This window comes from Parasteatoda tepidariorum, chromosome X1 (assembly GCF_043381705.1).
Source record: "Parasteatoda tepidariorum isolate YZ-2023 chromosome X1, CAS_Ptep_4.0, whole genome shotgun sequence".
Classification (NCBI taxonomy): domain Eukaryota; kingdom Metazoa; phylum Arthropoda; class Arachnida; order Araneae; family Theridiidae; genus Parasteatoda; species Parasteatoda tepidariorum.
Window position 1 is genome coordinate 8,968,895 of NC_092214.1, and position 16,270 is coordinate 8,985,164.

Here is a 16,270-nt window from a genome sequence, read left to right on the forward strand (position 1 = left end):
ATAAATCAAGTTTAAAGCTTTTGAGGTTCGTGGGATCGTCAATAATTTACAAGCTGAAAAAAAATTGTTTTTGAACATCCTATGCCAAAAAAAGGAGTAATAAATTTTTAACTTACAACTGGTATTTTGGTTATTACATGCGAAAATTGCGGGAAATTTCGTGAATCTAGCTTAAATATTTACAGAGGTATGAACGCTTTTATAAAAAACGTCCTATATTTTTTTATCCTGCATTTTTTTTTTGCTATAACTTTGAAAATATTCACTAAAATTTAACAAAACTATTGGATCAATTTAAAATTGATCAAAAAATTATTGCTTTAAAGTTTTAAGAAAAATTCGTTGAAAATTGCGATAGATATGAGTAATTAAAGTAGTTTTTCATGCTGCACATGCGCCGAAAAGAATTAAAAACATTTTTTTCTTAATTTTGTAGTTAATCGTATTTGGTAACTAATAAAAAAAAGACTGATTTGAATACCTCAAAAATTTTAAAAAAATCCAGCAATTTTATAAGTAGTTTCATTATTTTTTTAAGAAAAACTCAAAATTATAAGAGGTTTTTCACAAATTTCCTTTTGTACTTTTAAACAAGATTTATTAAAAAAGGATAATACTCTTCTAATGATGGTTCGAACAACAAATTGTGATGGTATTAAGCATGCGAAAGAAAAGTTGAAAAGATTTTATGAGGGATGATCCCCAACAATACCGGTGTATGTTTTAATAAATCTTGTTTAATAGTACAAAATGAAATTTGTGGAAAATCCGTGTAATTTTGAGCTTTCTTTTAAAAAGTAAGAAAACTACTTTGAAAATTACTTGAAAATTTTTAAATTTTTGAGATATTCAAATTGGACTTTTTTGATTAGTAGCCACATACGATTCACTACAAAATTAGGAAAAAAAGTTTATTGAATATTTTTAAAGTTACAGTAAAAAAAACGTATGACAAAAAAAAACTTTTTTTTAAAAATGTACATATCTCCAGAAATATTTAAACTAAGTTTACAAAATTTTGCTCGATTATTGCATATAATAACCAAAATAATAGTTTATTACTAATATAATCCATTAAATTGACTACATAAATTGACCACTAATTGACTAAAATTGACTACATTTTTTAAAACAAAAACTAAGTTCCTTGATCTTGATTTTCGCATGATGTTAAATGTTATATTTTTCCAGATAAAAAAAGTCAAGTTAGTGTTTTTGGTCTTTAAAAAAGGCGATTTTTAACCAAAAGGTTTTTTATAGTTTTCGGACCTAATTGTTTTCACATATTGTTAAATGTTATTCATATCATCATAAAAAATTAACCGTTTTCTTGTTTTTGTAATAACCAAAATCAAAAAACACATTTTTTTTATAATGAAAATCTGATTTTTAATAATGTGAGAAAATATTATTGGTGAATATACGCATTTATATATTGCGTATATTCACCATTCCCCAATTTTCACAAATTTTAAATAATAATAAAATTGGAATTATTCAAAGTTCCCGGAAAAAATAGCGAAACTATTTTAATTTTACTGCGAAAATATGGATTCGCTGCAAAAACAAGGCTTACACAAAAAGTGTTTGTAATTCTCAGCAATGTGAAAATTTTATTTTTAAACATTTCCTTAAGAAAGTATTCTCATTCAAAAATAAATCTTTCAGATGGTGTGCTGATTGTTAGAGCTTTCTTTGTTTTCCCTACTTCTAGAGAAAAAAACACTGTTTTCTATAAAACACTGTCTCACATTAGCTTTTAAACTCCAGCTGAACATGTGTTTTGAAACATCTAAATTTGGAAAGACTCTTTGTGGTGTTTTGAAGAAGATTTTATTCTCTGGATTACGAAGAATTCTAACATTGGATCTAGCATGTTTCTTTTAAAATTAGAAAATAAATAACTAAACAATATTATTAGAAAGAGAACTATATTAGAAAATCAAATTTATTTTATTTTAGTGTCTTCATTTGAAGTTAAAAAGAATCTGTGAATAGGGTAGAAAAGAATTTGACGTACAGCCTCAAACTAACCATTTAATCCAATGATCGACGTACTAATGGTTAGTCTTTATGGTTCGAAGTCTTAAATATGCCAATTAATTAATGATGTTTCAAATAACGACATCATTTACANACTCTGACCAACGCCACCTATAACTTGAAGCCTCCACACGGTTTCTTGTAGATGGTCCGATCAGACCACTGTGAAGGTAAACACGTTTACGAAAGTAGCATTTGATACAAAATCTAGTAAAAATAAGAAAGTGGTAGCAAATATATATACTAGTGTGGACCAGAGATGTCAACTTACTCCGGAAAGCAAATATATATTTTAAAGTGGTAGTTTATCAATTGTGATTCTTGATTTAATAAATTCAATTTAGTAGATTTTTATCCACCACTATTTCTAAATAATTCGCAGGCTTGTATAATTCACCACTTAAATACTTATGCCAAGCTATACGTTTTAAAAAGCAAGCAAATATAGTCAAATCTTTGCAAAATTTACTTTGTAGTTATTTACCGTTTTTTTTCCATTATTTTTCTTGTCCGGAGTAGTTGGCATCTCTTGTGTGGACAAGCTACGAGGCTAGTCAACGCCTCCTATAACTGAAAGCCTTCACACGGTTTTTTATAAGGTAGTCCGATTAAACCACTGTGAAAGGTATCCACTTACCGAACGAGTCATTTAATACAGAATCTAGTTAAAAAAGAAAGTGGTAGCAAATATATGACTAAAATGTTTTTTTATTTATGAATATTATTGGCTTGCCTTATTCACTTGTCAACCACTACAGATTCAATTCTCAAATAAAGATAAATTTCTCTCAATTACTTTTATAAAAGGTTTTGGGTACATGCGCACAAGTGGTTCACTTTTTAAGAAGTCTGCGCGGACTACTTACGAACGACCGTGTGAAGGCTTCTTGATGTAGGAGGTGATGGGCTAGTGCAGACAAGCTTGTTAACTTTAGTCGACATTTATTACAACTCAGAAAGGTATATTTAAAGACAAAATAAAATTAATTTCAATCTATGCCTGACTAATTAAAAAATATTGACATACTAGTATTCAGTAAAATGCTAAATTGTAATCGAGCATTTCACTATACTAACAAATACATTTTAGGCACATTTAGGCTTTTTTCTATTTTTTGAAGTTGAATTTCTAATTTTATTTTACTTTTTTTTAAAAAAACTAAAAAGTCAACTTTTAATGTGTATCGATAAATGCAGTCCTCGCAGTTCAACCAGTCACTGAAGATAGATGTTTTGTAAATTTTTTTTCTTCTTAAAATTTGAAAATTGTTTTTTTTCCTTCTTTCTGGAAAAATGAAAGATTCGTGATTAAAATAATTATATTTCTCAAAAATCGAACATCAAAATCTCTATATCTATAAACATAGTGCATTTATTTTTTATTTCTCTACAAGGTCTTGACCATCACAAAACCGGAGGTTTTATTGAGACAATGTTGTCAAGATGTTTCAATTTATTTACATTGATACTATAAATAGCGATTTAAAAATGTTAAAAAAAATTTTTTTTAAGTAAAGGCATATGTTTGTCAATGCCTAATGCTGATTAATGAAAACTATACTGAGCAAAAGCTAATTATAAGATATGTAAAAAGATATGCAAAAATCGAACATCAAAATCTCTATATCTATAAACATAGTGCATTTATTTTTTATTTCTCTACAAGGGCTTGACCATCACAAAACCGGAGGTTTTATTGAGACAATGTTGTCAAGATGTTTCAATTTATTTACATTGATACTATAAATAGCGATTTAAAAATGTTAAAAAAAAATTTTTTTAAGTAAAGGCATATGTTTGTCAATGCCTAATGCTGATTAATGAAAACTATACTGAGCAAAAGCTAATTTTAAGATATGTAAAAAGATACGCAAAAATCAAACATCAAAATCTATAAACATAGTGCATTTATTTTTTATTTCTCTACAAGGGCTTGATTATCACAAAACCGTTAACTTTTATTGAGACAATGTTGTCAAGATGTTTCAATTTATTTATATTGATACGATAACATAGCGATTTAAAAATGAAAAAAAAAACTAAAACTTTTAAATAAAGACATGCGTTTGTCAATGCCTAATGCTGATTAATAGAAACTATACTGAGCAAAAATTAATAATAAAATATGCAAAAAACAGTATTCATAACATAGTATCACCTTCTGTTTAAATCCTAAAGATAAGAAATAATATTTAAAGAGCAAAGAGAAAATTTGAAAATTACTTTGTATCTTAAGAACCTTCTTTCATAAATTTCTACAAAATGATTCAAAATGTGCTTATGCAACATGGAAGTGTGCACCATTGTTGCCAATTTACTATAACTCACATTAACTCAAGGTGCCCATTTTAGACCCTTGTCCACACTGTCCCCTCTCTCCCCTAGTTTTTTCTCATTTAAGAAACCCAAAGGAAGCTATGTATTAAGTGACATTTGTTAATAAAACACATTCCGTCAATTACCTAAAAAAATTTATAAATAAATTTTTACATAAATGCATAAATTTTACTTAAATTTTTATATAAATTTATAAATTTTTATATAAATTTATAAATTTTTATTTAAATTTTCATATAAATTTATAAATTTTTATTTAAATTTTTATATAAATTTATAAATTTTTATTTAACTTTTTACATAAATTTATGAATTTTTATTAAAATTTTTATAAATTTTTATTAAAATTTTTCATATAAATTTATTAAAATTTTTCATATAAATTTATGAATTTTTATATAAATATATAAATTTATAAATAAATTTAATAAATTCTTTAAATTAATTTTAATGTTTAAATAAAGTTAATAAACAGTTTCATAAAATTTTAAGTAAATTTTTTTGATGCCGTTTATCAACAGATAATTTTATTTTAAAAAAAGCTTATAACTTTAATCCGAAACACTTACGGGACGCGAATTGACAAAACATACCGTAGATTATAAACTAGGCGATTGCAAGTGGAATTGGCGATGGATTATGTGTAAATGTGGTGGGAGAACGAAATTACATTAACCTAAACAGTGAAATTCGATATTTTTTTTCTCCTCCTCGTCTAGCCATGATGAATAAAAATAACTCATTAATTCATTTTAGTAGAGAATTAAAAAAGAAAATAACCTTTTTATTCTCAGGATCACGTTACAAATAAACTGTATTTATATTTTATTAGGCGCAATAATTTATATTTTATAAAACGATCTAGTTTTTTGATATAACAGATTTAATTTTTTAATTTTTTTTTACAAGAATTGTGTTTGTGAAGAAATAANATATATATTCTGTTTCAACTTATTCTTCTATATATATTCTTTTTTTTATAACTTATAAAAATGGATTAGTTATTATTTATTTCATTTTCGAAAAGGGTAGTACAAATAAATGACCAGATTTTGAATCAAAAATAAAAATTATATGAAAAGTTGATTTCTTGTTGCGCGCCGGTTATCAATACTGCTCCACGTCTCCTCAACCTCCTTGTTAATAAAAATAAATATGAATTTCTCTTCGTTTTTAATATAAAAGAGCAAAATTTATTGAGTTTCGTATTCAATACATTGTCAAATACATTGCCATTGTCAATGCATTGTCAAATGTAAATTAAAATGTGAAATATTATTTTAGAATTTTGCTCATGAAGTTGAACAAAACCGGGAAGCAAATGTGACAACTGGCAATATAGACTTATGATTTTCATGTCAAGTTTTCCAATATATAAGAGTAGTAACTCGAAAACTCTTTGTCATAATATCTTTTACAATCCTTTCTTTATGCCACGCATTCATTTTTTAACCTATTTGTACCTAGTGTCCTTATAAAAGGACAGTTATTTTGTTAAAAAAAAATTTAAAAAGTGGTAGCACAAGTGATTTATTGCTAGGATTAATCTCGCAGACACAAGGTTTCTCCAAAAATTACTATATTCAAAATGTCTTAAATTCAAGCAATTGGAGTGATTAATAAATATTATTCAATTTTGTTGAAACTTTGCAACCTTGATTTCTTAAATAAGTAGACAATTTTAATCTACTTGAAGGGGAAAACTGAACAATTTTTACTTTTTAGACCACTATATATAGATACATGTTAATAAGATACTTTAAAAATAAAAATGATATAAAATGCAGATTTCCTGTTTCTGCGCTCCAGTACCTGCCCCACAGCCTCTTTGTTAATAAACAATAAATATAAATACTTTTCGTTTTGCGATTAAAAGCAAAATCTATTTGAGTTTTTGGATTCAATACATTGTCAAATAAAAACTCTCATTTCAATGCGAATTCTTGAGCTTTAAATTGGATGAAATTTAAATTGCAATTAGTTGTTTTTGAAATATTGCGCAATCGAGATAATGTTTGGCGAAGAAAACTACTCACCAAGCGAGCCAATATAAAGTGAGCTGGATAGAGACAACACATGACGATAACTATCTTACTTCAAATGCCAGAATTGGTGGGAGGAACTTCTTCCGCTCTTATGATCACTTCGTTTTCAAAACTTTCAGTTCGAAGGCAAAAATATTTTTTTTTTTTAAACTTACAGTCTCCTCTCTTTTCAAATGCGCAAAATAATTCATGTAAAGAGTATACAATGTCTTATGAAATACCAAAGCTTCACTAAAAAGTTGAGATTTTAAACTTTAGTTTTACTTCATTACTGCTTTATTGGAAAGTATTTTAAATTATTTATTAAAAAATATAAAGCTACTGAAAGAATCGATATTTGAAAATTGGATCCCTCTTATTTTCACATCTTGCTTCTCCTTATTTTCACATCTTGCTATAAACGTTCTTTTAGTTAAGCGAGCAATATCGAGGGACAGACCTTAAGTAATTAGAGCAAACGATATTTTAAGTTACGAAATCAGATACAGAAGCGTAGTTTCCTCGAATAAACATGCCTTTTTTCCACCGATTCGGATTCCTAATCTCTTAATATTAACAAATTACGTACTTCGTTAAATATCTGGAGCTCTTTTAGCTAATGAAAAACTTTTTGTATCGAAATAATCTAAGCACCTTGTCGGTAGCTAATAACCAAATTTTAGTATTTTTTAAAATCAAATATATGAATAAATAATAAAAAAATACATAAAAGACACACATACTAACAGAAAGGGAGTAAAAACCCAGGCATTCAGCCAAAAGGAAGAACGACGATTAAGTTAAAGTTTTATTTTAAAAAAAATATTAATATTTCGAAATTACAATTATTATTTTCCTTAAAGAGTAAACATCTAAACAAAAACAATTTTAAATATGTCAGCCGAACTCGAAATGTAAATCGATCATTTTATGATCCATTGTAAAATCCTTTTATTGGCAATAGTTGTGGAGAGGAGGTACTTTTATCTACTGTAAGTGAGAAAAAAAATAATAAATTGTTGTCTTGTATATTAAGCAGAATACTCACGAAAGCTATAATTTATTGACGGAAACTTATTAAATCTATTTATTATTCTTAAAATGAAACTAATTTTTTTAATAGGTAAATATAAAAAATATTTATGAAAAAAACAATCTAATTTTCAAACTAATTTGCTAACGAAGTTTTACGGCATTGAAATATTGAAGAAAAAGATCACAATTAAGCAAAAAAAAAAATTACCATCCAATAATTTTAGCTTAAAATTATGAAAAAATTTTATTAAAAATATGAATTTAAATTTTTATCAGCATGTATATTATTTCCCATATATTTTTTATTTAAAGATTTTTAATTTCTTCCTCTAGTAATTATACTCCTCTTTTCATGGACATCAACATGTATCTTTTCAATGTACTTTTTATATAATGGTTTTAATTTTCTTCCTCAATTAATTATATTCTTTCTTTCTCGAGCATAAACATATATATTTCCCATATATTTGTTATTTAAAGATTTTTAATTTCTTCCTCTAGTAATTATACTCCTCTTTTCACGGACATCAACATGTCTCTTTTCAATGTACTTTTTATTTAATGGTTTTAATTTTCTTCCTCAATTAATCATATTCTTTCTTTCTCGAGCATAAACATATATATTTCCCATATATTTTTTAATTTCTTCCTCTAGTAATTATACTCCTCTTTTCACGGACATCAACATGTATCTTTTCTATGTACTTTTTATTTAATGGTTTTAATTTTCTTCCTCAATTAATTATATTCTTTCTTTCTCGAGCATAAACATATATATTTCCCATATATTTTTTATTTAAAGATTTTTAATTTCTTCCTCTAGTAATTATACTCCTCTTTTCACGGACATCAACATGCATCTTTTCAATGTACTTTTTATTTAATGGTTTTAATTTTCTTCCTCAATTAATTATATTCTTTCTTTCTCGAGCATAAACATATATATTTTCCATATATTTTTTACTTAAAGATTTTTAATTTCTTCCTCTAGTAATTATACTCCTCTTTTCACGGACATCAACATGTATCTTTTCAATGTACTTTTTATTTAATGGTTTTAATTTTCTTCCTCAATTAATTATATTCTTTCTTTCTCGAGCATAAACATATATATTTCCCATATATTTTTTATTTAAAGATTTTTAATTTCTTCCTCTAGTAATTATATTCCTCTTCTCACGGACATCAACATATATCTTTCCAATGTAATTTTTATTTACAGGTTTCAATTTTCTTCCTCTAGAGATTATACTTTTTTCACGAACATCAACATATATCTTTCCAATATTTTTCTTATTTAATGGTTTTGTTTTCTTTCCTTAGTGATTATACTCCTCTTTTAAGGAACATTTAATTAAATCGCTTACTCCAGGCATCTACAGCCACCCACCTCTGCACGCCACTGTTCTGAACATTAATTACATCCAAATAGAACATTCTTGACTAATATTTTTAACTCAATCTTGGATGACGTCATTGATCTTTGAGTGCACTTCGCTGCATGGAAGAAGAAAAATACTGAGACCAGCTGATTTTTATGCAGAACGGCCCTGAAATGAAACAGAATATGACCCCCATTTTTTCTCACCGTTCACTTTTTCTGGGGACATACTTCCACTGCATTCATCACGTTTCGGTAATTTTATGATCATAAATTCTTCTTTAAATATTACTTTTACCGTTAAACTTCTTATGAAGAACAAGAGGGGTGAAAAATTCTCGAACAGAAACAGCAAGGAGAGAAGATTTTCCCCCCTTGTTAAGAAAAAAAAAAAATAATAAAGTGAATTCTCATTCCCGTTGGAGCTCGTAGGTATGAAGGAAGAAAATAATTCTTTTATCATTTAAAATTTTCATAAGAGGGTTAACACGGGGAAAAATTCAGGGCATAAGTAATTGTAGAAAGATTTTGTTGGGTTTTGTCTATTAAATTGTACAAAAAAAAAGGTTAATTTTTTCCAGTTTCTTATTTAAACTTTATTTTTCCACAAAATTTCCTTATTTGTTACAGTTGATCACGTATCCCTCTCTTGTTTCTCAGAAGAAAAGTTTAATATTAAAATAATTTTTCCCCCTCAAAGAGATTACGACCAGAAAGAACTGCAGCAGATTCACAGTAAGGCCTTTCTGACCTCACTTGTTTTTAGTTAAAATTGTGGTTAAATATGTTTGTTCTTAAAGGGCGTTTGGGAGGAAAAAAGAGACTGCAAGTGGGAATGCGTTGACAATTAGTAAAAAAAATGCGAAAAATCCTAGGCAAAACGACCACTTTCAATGATTTTTTTAAAAACTATTTATGGAGGAAACCTTCCTCCGTAATCACGTTTTAGAACTTTTCACCTTTCTGATTCTTCCTTTTTAAACGTTTAACCATTAAGATAATACTTTTTCATTTTTTTTATCGAATTAATGACCTTAAAATTATTGAAAAGTAATAAATGTATGCAAGATTGTGTTTCATGAAAACGATAGGGAAAAGTGAAGGTCTTATTTTATAGATCTTTTTATGAAAATATTAGTAAAAATGGTGTTAGGGCGCTTTTTTTAAAAAACAGCAAAGCATTGTTAATTTTTTTAACTTGAAAAAAGGTAAAATCTACAAATTAAAAATTTAAGAAATTCGGTGATGTAAACAAATTACCCGTAATACAAAATGGTATTGCCGTGATTGAGACAGGAAGCTGGAATAAGGTAACTTTAATTTTCAGATAATAGCAGATTTAACAGAAAAGGAAGAAAAAAAGCACGTGCCCAACAGCTTTACATAATAATTTCAACTTTCCAAGTCTGCAAGATTCTTCAAGAGAATGAGCTTTAATGCATCATATCACTTTATTTTCACCATAATTTAACATCAAAATAATGGTGTTTTTTCTTTTTTTACATACTTATACAAAATCAATTTTTAGCTTTCTAATCTGTATTAATTTTATTTCCAGCTACAATAGTACCTAGCGAATTGTAAGGACCAGTAAGAGCTATTAAAAAGTTTTATTTTACCTCTTAAACCATTGAAATGGTACGGTAGTCCGTAAAAATACGATCATTAAGTCAGATATTTTTCCCTTCTTCTTTCTCTTTTTTTCTCATACTGTAATTTTTTAGGATTGGCTCCTATTGGAATATTTTTGTCCTTAAAATAGTAGCCGACAATAAATTTAGTATCAAATAATTAGAAAATTTTAAATTCATTTGTTCTATATTTCCCTCTACTGTTAGAGAGACTAGATAATCTTTAGCTTAGATAGTTTAAAAAGAAAATCTTTATTATAAAATAGATTTCTACAAAGAAAAAAAAATTGCAAAAGACAGTTAAAACTTGAATGTTTATAAAAAGTGATGTTTTCTTCCCAAAAAAAATAAAAACATGCTTTTATTACCTTTTCTTTCAAAAACAATAATAATAATAATATTTACAATCTATGTTATATGTCATGTCTGGTACTATTTACTCAATACATATTTTTTAACAAACTAATCTAACTTTATTGGAAAAGGAAAACAAACACATAAATACAAAGAATATATATTCGCCGTCAAGAGGAAAATCCTGTCCAGGTGACAACGAAAAGTAATACAATAAATTTAAAATAGAAATTTAAAAAAAGTTTTCAAGAAAAAGGGCGGACATTACAATCATAAATTATTTTGCTCATCATAAGACATCATATCTGAACACTGTAATAATAGAAAAAAAAATACATGAAACTATGTAAAAAAATAACAAAGGTAACATAAGAAATTCATTTGGATTGGCACAAGACTGGTATAAAAAATCGAATGCTTCCCTTAAAGTGAAAAATGGAGGTCTAAATCGTCAATGTTCATCACAAATTGAAATAAAGCACGCTTAAAAGAAGAATATATTTGGATTTTTTGCAACTGAAATGGTAATTTATTATATAATTTAGGTGCTAAGTAAAAAAACTGTTTTCGTGAAATTTCTTTTGTAAAGTGGAGAATCTGTCTCCTTTCAGACACATTAGTTTTTAATTTGCATATTAATTTACTGTTGTGTAAATAAAGTAAAATACGAAAAAATACATTATGGCGAAATGGTAATAGGTTAATTCTTGTATATATATTGGTAGTAGTTACACTTGAATTATTTATATTTAGAGAATTAATAATCTTGAAGCATTTATTCTGAACTGAGATTAAGGGAAGTAAATTAGTTTTATATTCACCGCCATATATTATCGCACCATAATTAATTAAAGAATAAAACCAGGAGTAATAGAGTGCTTTCACAAAATTAAAATGAATTTTATTCTTAAGGTGATAAAATTTAACTAAAACGAAACGCAATTTTTTAACTAAATTGTTAATATGTGTTTTCCATTTTAAATTAGAATCGATATATAGTCCTAAATATTTGATATTATTTACAGATTGTAGAATATAGCATTGACAATTTTCATTAGTACTTTTGCAGGAGAGAGAGTGAAATTTTAAATTTAAGTTAAATTCTGATTTTCTTAAACTGAAATAAATATATTTAGTTTTATTTAGATTTAAATTTAAGTCATTTATTGTAAACCATTTTGAAATTATGCGTAAATCAGATTGAATTTGAAAAATTAGTTGATTTAAATCAGTGCAAGAATACAAAATTACGGAATCATCAGCATACGTTATTATCTTACCAAAAAGTTTGAGTTGACAAAAGTCATTGATGAATATAATAAACAATAAGGGTCCTAGAATAGATCCTTGAGGAACACCACGGTTTGAAAAAATATAATTACTAAAATTACTTCGGATTTTAACTCTATGTTCTCTGTTTGAAAGATATGAAACAAACCAATTTAACATAATTCCTCTGAAACCAGCAAATTCTAATTTTTTAATTAAAAGATTGTGATTGACATTATCGAAAGCTTTTGATATATCAAGAAATATAGCTACTGTTATCTTATTTTCAGCAATACTATTATGAATAAATTTTGAAAATTCCGAAAGAGCTTTTCTGTACTTTTGCCTTTAAATCCATGATGATTTTCAGAGAAAAAATTTGTATGTTTTAAATAATTGTACATTTTATCAGCTAGAGCTTTTTCAATTATTTTAGAAAAAACAGGAAATATTGAAATTGGTCTATAGTTTGATAAGCAATTTTTATCGCCTGTTTTAAAAATAGGAGTTATGGTTGCTCTTTTTAAAGAAGTTGGAAAAATGGATGACTTGATTGAGGTATTGATGAAATTAGTTATAAAATTTATATTATTGAGAGCAAAAAATTTAATTAATTTTACATTAATACCGTCATAGTCAAAGGAGTTTTTATTAGAAAGAGAATTTATTAAGTAAAGTACATCACAATCATTCAATTCTAGGAAAATAAACGAGGTTAAACTTGGTGAAATATATATTTAAAAACTGTTTGAATTTAGGTTTGAGGTACTGTTAGCATTTGCAAATGATTTATTGAATTGATCAGAAGATTCATAGTCGTTTAAAATATCAGGTAAAGTAGGTGATTTGCTCTGATTACCAATAACACTATTGACAAGATCCCATTTTTGTTTATTTGAATCACAATTTAAAATTTTGATTTTGAAATATTCTGATTTTGCTGTTTTAATTAAGTTCTTAAGCTCATAAACTATAGTGTTGTATACTGTTTTGTAAATAATATCCCATGGATATTTTCTAGTTTTTCTTAATAGTTTTTCCTTTCTTCGAATTAAATCAAGATATTACTAGTCATCCAGCTATTTTTGGTTCTTTTGTTTGATTTATACGTATATTTAAAATTATTTTTTAAATTATTAAATTTGAAAACAAAACTTCGATATTGTTGATCAAGAGAATCTTGAGGATTGTAATTAAATTTGTAATTTGACAGATAAATTATAGAGCTTATAATAGTTGATTGAAATTTTACTTTCAGTTTCCTTAATTTTACTTACCTCATCGTCATAAACACTGCAAAAGGTTGGATAGTGATAGTTTATGTCATTTATGAATATTCCGGACTTGACTGAAATTTGTTTTTACGAAGCCACGATCAATGCAAGTTGACGAGGAATTTACTCTAGTTGGCTTGTCTATGTAATTTTGAAATCCAAATTGGCATAATAAATTAATATAGTCATGAGTAATAAAATCATCACTTAGAATATCAATATTTATATCACCCATCAGTATTATATTAGGATATTTAAGCTTAGAGATTATTACTTTAAGGTCAGTTTTAAAAACAAATCAACACTAAAATCATGAAATCTATATAAAGATAGAAATAATAAATCTAAGGATTTGCTATAAAGTAATATAGATTCTGCGGAAACAAAATGTATAGTTAACTCTGAAATATCAAGACATCTTTAAAAACGCAAACACCTCCTGAGCGATTATTATTTCTGCAATTAAAGTACGAATTATAACCATCTATTGAGTAAAAATTATTTTCATTTTGGTGAATCCAAATTTCCGACATAATTATAACACTTATATTTTTAATCATGCTAGAAATATGTGAAATAAAATTGTCAAAGTTGGCTCTTAAACTTCTAATATTTATATGTAGAATATTAATGTTTAACTTACAGGTTGAGGTAATAAAAAAATTTAAATCATCCAAATTTTCAATTTTTAGGCAGTCCGGCACAGATAAAAATGTTTCTTCAGTTGGATGAAATATTAAGGTCTTGAGATAATTTCACATGTATTATTTTGGACGATTCATCTTTTCTCAGGAATATTTTACCATCGCGAACCCAACAAAACTTGAATCCCTTTTCATATTTAGCCTTACGTGAAAGATAAAATAGATGCTTCAGTTAGGGAGTCAAATGTTCATTGAAGTAAACAGGCATTTCTGTGAACCTGGAGTTGACTTCGCAGGTTGTAAGTTTGCGATTTCTCAGTTTCTTTAAGAGAGCATCACGTACAGATTTGGATTTATCTTTATTAAAGTTTAGGTTTATCTTTATTAAAGCTGGGGACTCTGTGAGCGGTGATCAGATTTTCGGATATATTAGTATTCGCAACATTATCAATCTGGGATGTTGTACGTTGTATGTCTTCATTTTCACACTCGGGTAAGTTATTTATTTCAAAGTTGGATCTATTCGGAATATTGCTTGAGTTCAATATCTGCTTCTTTTAGTTCATTTATTTCCTTCTTTATTTCTGCGTTTTCTCCAGTTAACTGATCATTCTTTGCTTGTAAATTTTTGTTTACATCTTGTAGCTCTGTGATAGAATTTTTCAACTCTAGAATTACTTCACTGTTGAATTTCATTTCATCGGGTTAAATCATTGAATTTCTTAATTATTAACTCTCTTAGGTCTTTATTTTGCTGTAATATATCGTCGAGAATGTCTGGGCTAGTTGCACTTTTTATTTTCGTTGGGTTTTCTTGTGGTTTTGAACATTGTACGTAGATCCACTTTTGTTTTTTATCAACAGTAAGTCTTCTAAAAGCTCTTTCAGTGAAACCACCATAATGAAAATGAAAAACAGAATTGCATTCACCCTCGCATGTTAATCCATCCGAGTCTTCCAGAATTGGTTCTGTACATGCTTTACACAAACTTTTTGACGAAGACATTGTTTGAAGCAATATTTATGTATAGAAAGCTTGCTTACTAAAACATTAGATTGATATTTTCAAATTTTTAATAATTATAAGTGAAATTAGATTTAAAACAATGGGTAAAATCAAAATATTCAAGGAGCGAGAAAAAACGTGTGCAACAGAGGCTTTTTCTTGCAAACAATTATTTTACCGAAAGATTAAAATACACTGATACAAATAATTTCTTAATAAAATTGTGTTTTTTTTTTTATTTCGGAACTTTTTATTTTGACATCAAAAATCTTACCTTTGTAATATTCGAAAAATTCTGTACTTTCCTTCTATGTGGATTTGGCACAGTTTTACCACTTGAAATCAGGCGTAGACTTCTTTTATCTTTCTTATTGATAATAATACCTGACATTTATATTCTTACATCAACTTTTTCACATCACTACGATTTTGTTTAATAATTAGATAAGAATATTTGTCATCTTTAGAAAAGGAGCAACAACGGAGTGCATTATGATTTTAATCAAAGCTTTGACAGAGTAGACGATAATTTATTTTTCTTCCAGAACTGTCTTTGATAAGTTTCTTCAGAGCAGACGATTTTCATTTACGGTGAAATAAAATCGTCTGGACGAAAGAAGTTTTGGAAACCTAGCTAATTAAAGAATGCCTTTCATTAGCTCGGTAAAAAATTCTTACTTTCAGTTACATTAACTTATTTCGAGTTTGAAAGGGAAGTTAAAGTGACTAAAATTTCTAAGTTTATCTAATCACCACTTCATTACGAGTAAAAAAGAATTTAATGATCAGTCAGATGTGGGGAAAGAGGGTGCAATCGTTATCTGTATGAATTTATAAGATCGTTATATAAATATGAAACTCACATTGTTTTTAAAAAATTTATTTTTTGAGCTTAAATAAAAGATATAAATATAATTTTTAATTGATTTAAAAATCATATAAATTGCTCTTAAAAATTATATGAATACAATTTTTAATTGATTTACTTAAAAATAACTTTTAAAAGCTAATAGGAGATGAGAATTAATATATCTCATTCTCATTTCTTTTTTTTTTAAATTCTTATTTTTTTTAAAGTTCTTATTTTCAGATATCATTAGGCAGCTAAAAAGGGCTCAAATAAATGGGTTTGAAATGCGTGCTTGTCACAAAGTACCGTATGCCCTAAATAAACTAAAATTGTGGTTAATTTCACGTAATTGTAAGTATTTAATGTAAAATAAATATTTAATTACTTAAAAAAATTATTAAAGAAGGAATTACGTATTTTAT

The 16,270-nt window shown here is 26.7% G+C and overlaps 1 protein-coding gene across 2 annotated transcripts in view; it reads right to left on the reverse strand.

The window, feature by feature from the left end:
- The window catches only part of LOC107437445 (four and a half LIM domains protein 2), a 159,412-nt gene extending 143,705 nt beyond the window's left edge, over positions 1 to 15,707 (reverse strand). Inside the window, exon 1 of one of the 2 annotated variants that reach the window (XM_071187842.1) lies at positions 15,273 to 15,707. In XM_071187842.1, coding sequence (XP_071043943.1) covers positions 15,273 to 15,389 — 117 coding nt within the window. In that variant the 5' untranslated portion in view covers positions 15,390 to 15,707. Of the gene's footprint in view, positions 1 to 6,416; positions 6,512 to 15,272 lie in introns of those variants that run through there. The other variant, XM_071187843.1, reaches the window with a different exon arrangement.
- Between the last annotated feature and the right edge of the window lie 563 nt (positions 15,708 to 16,270).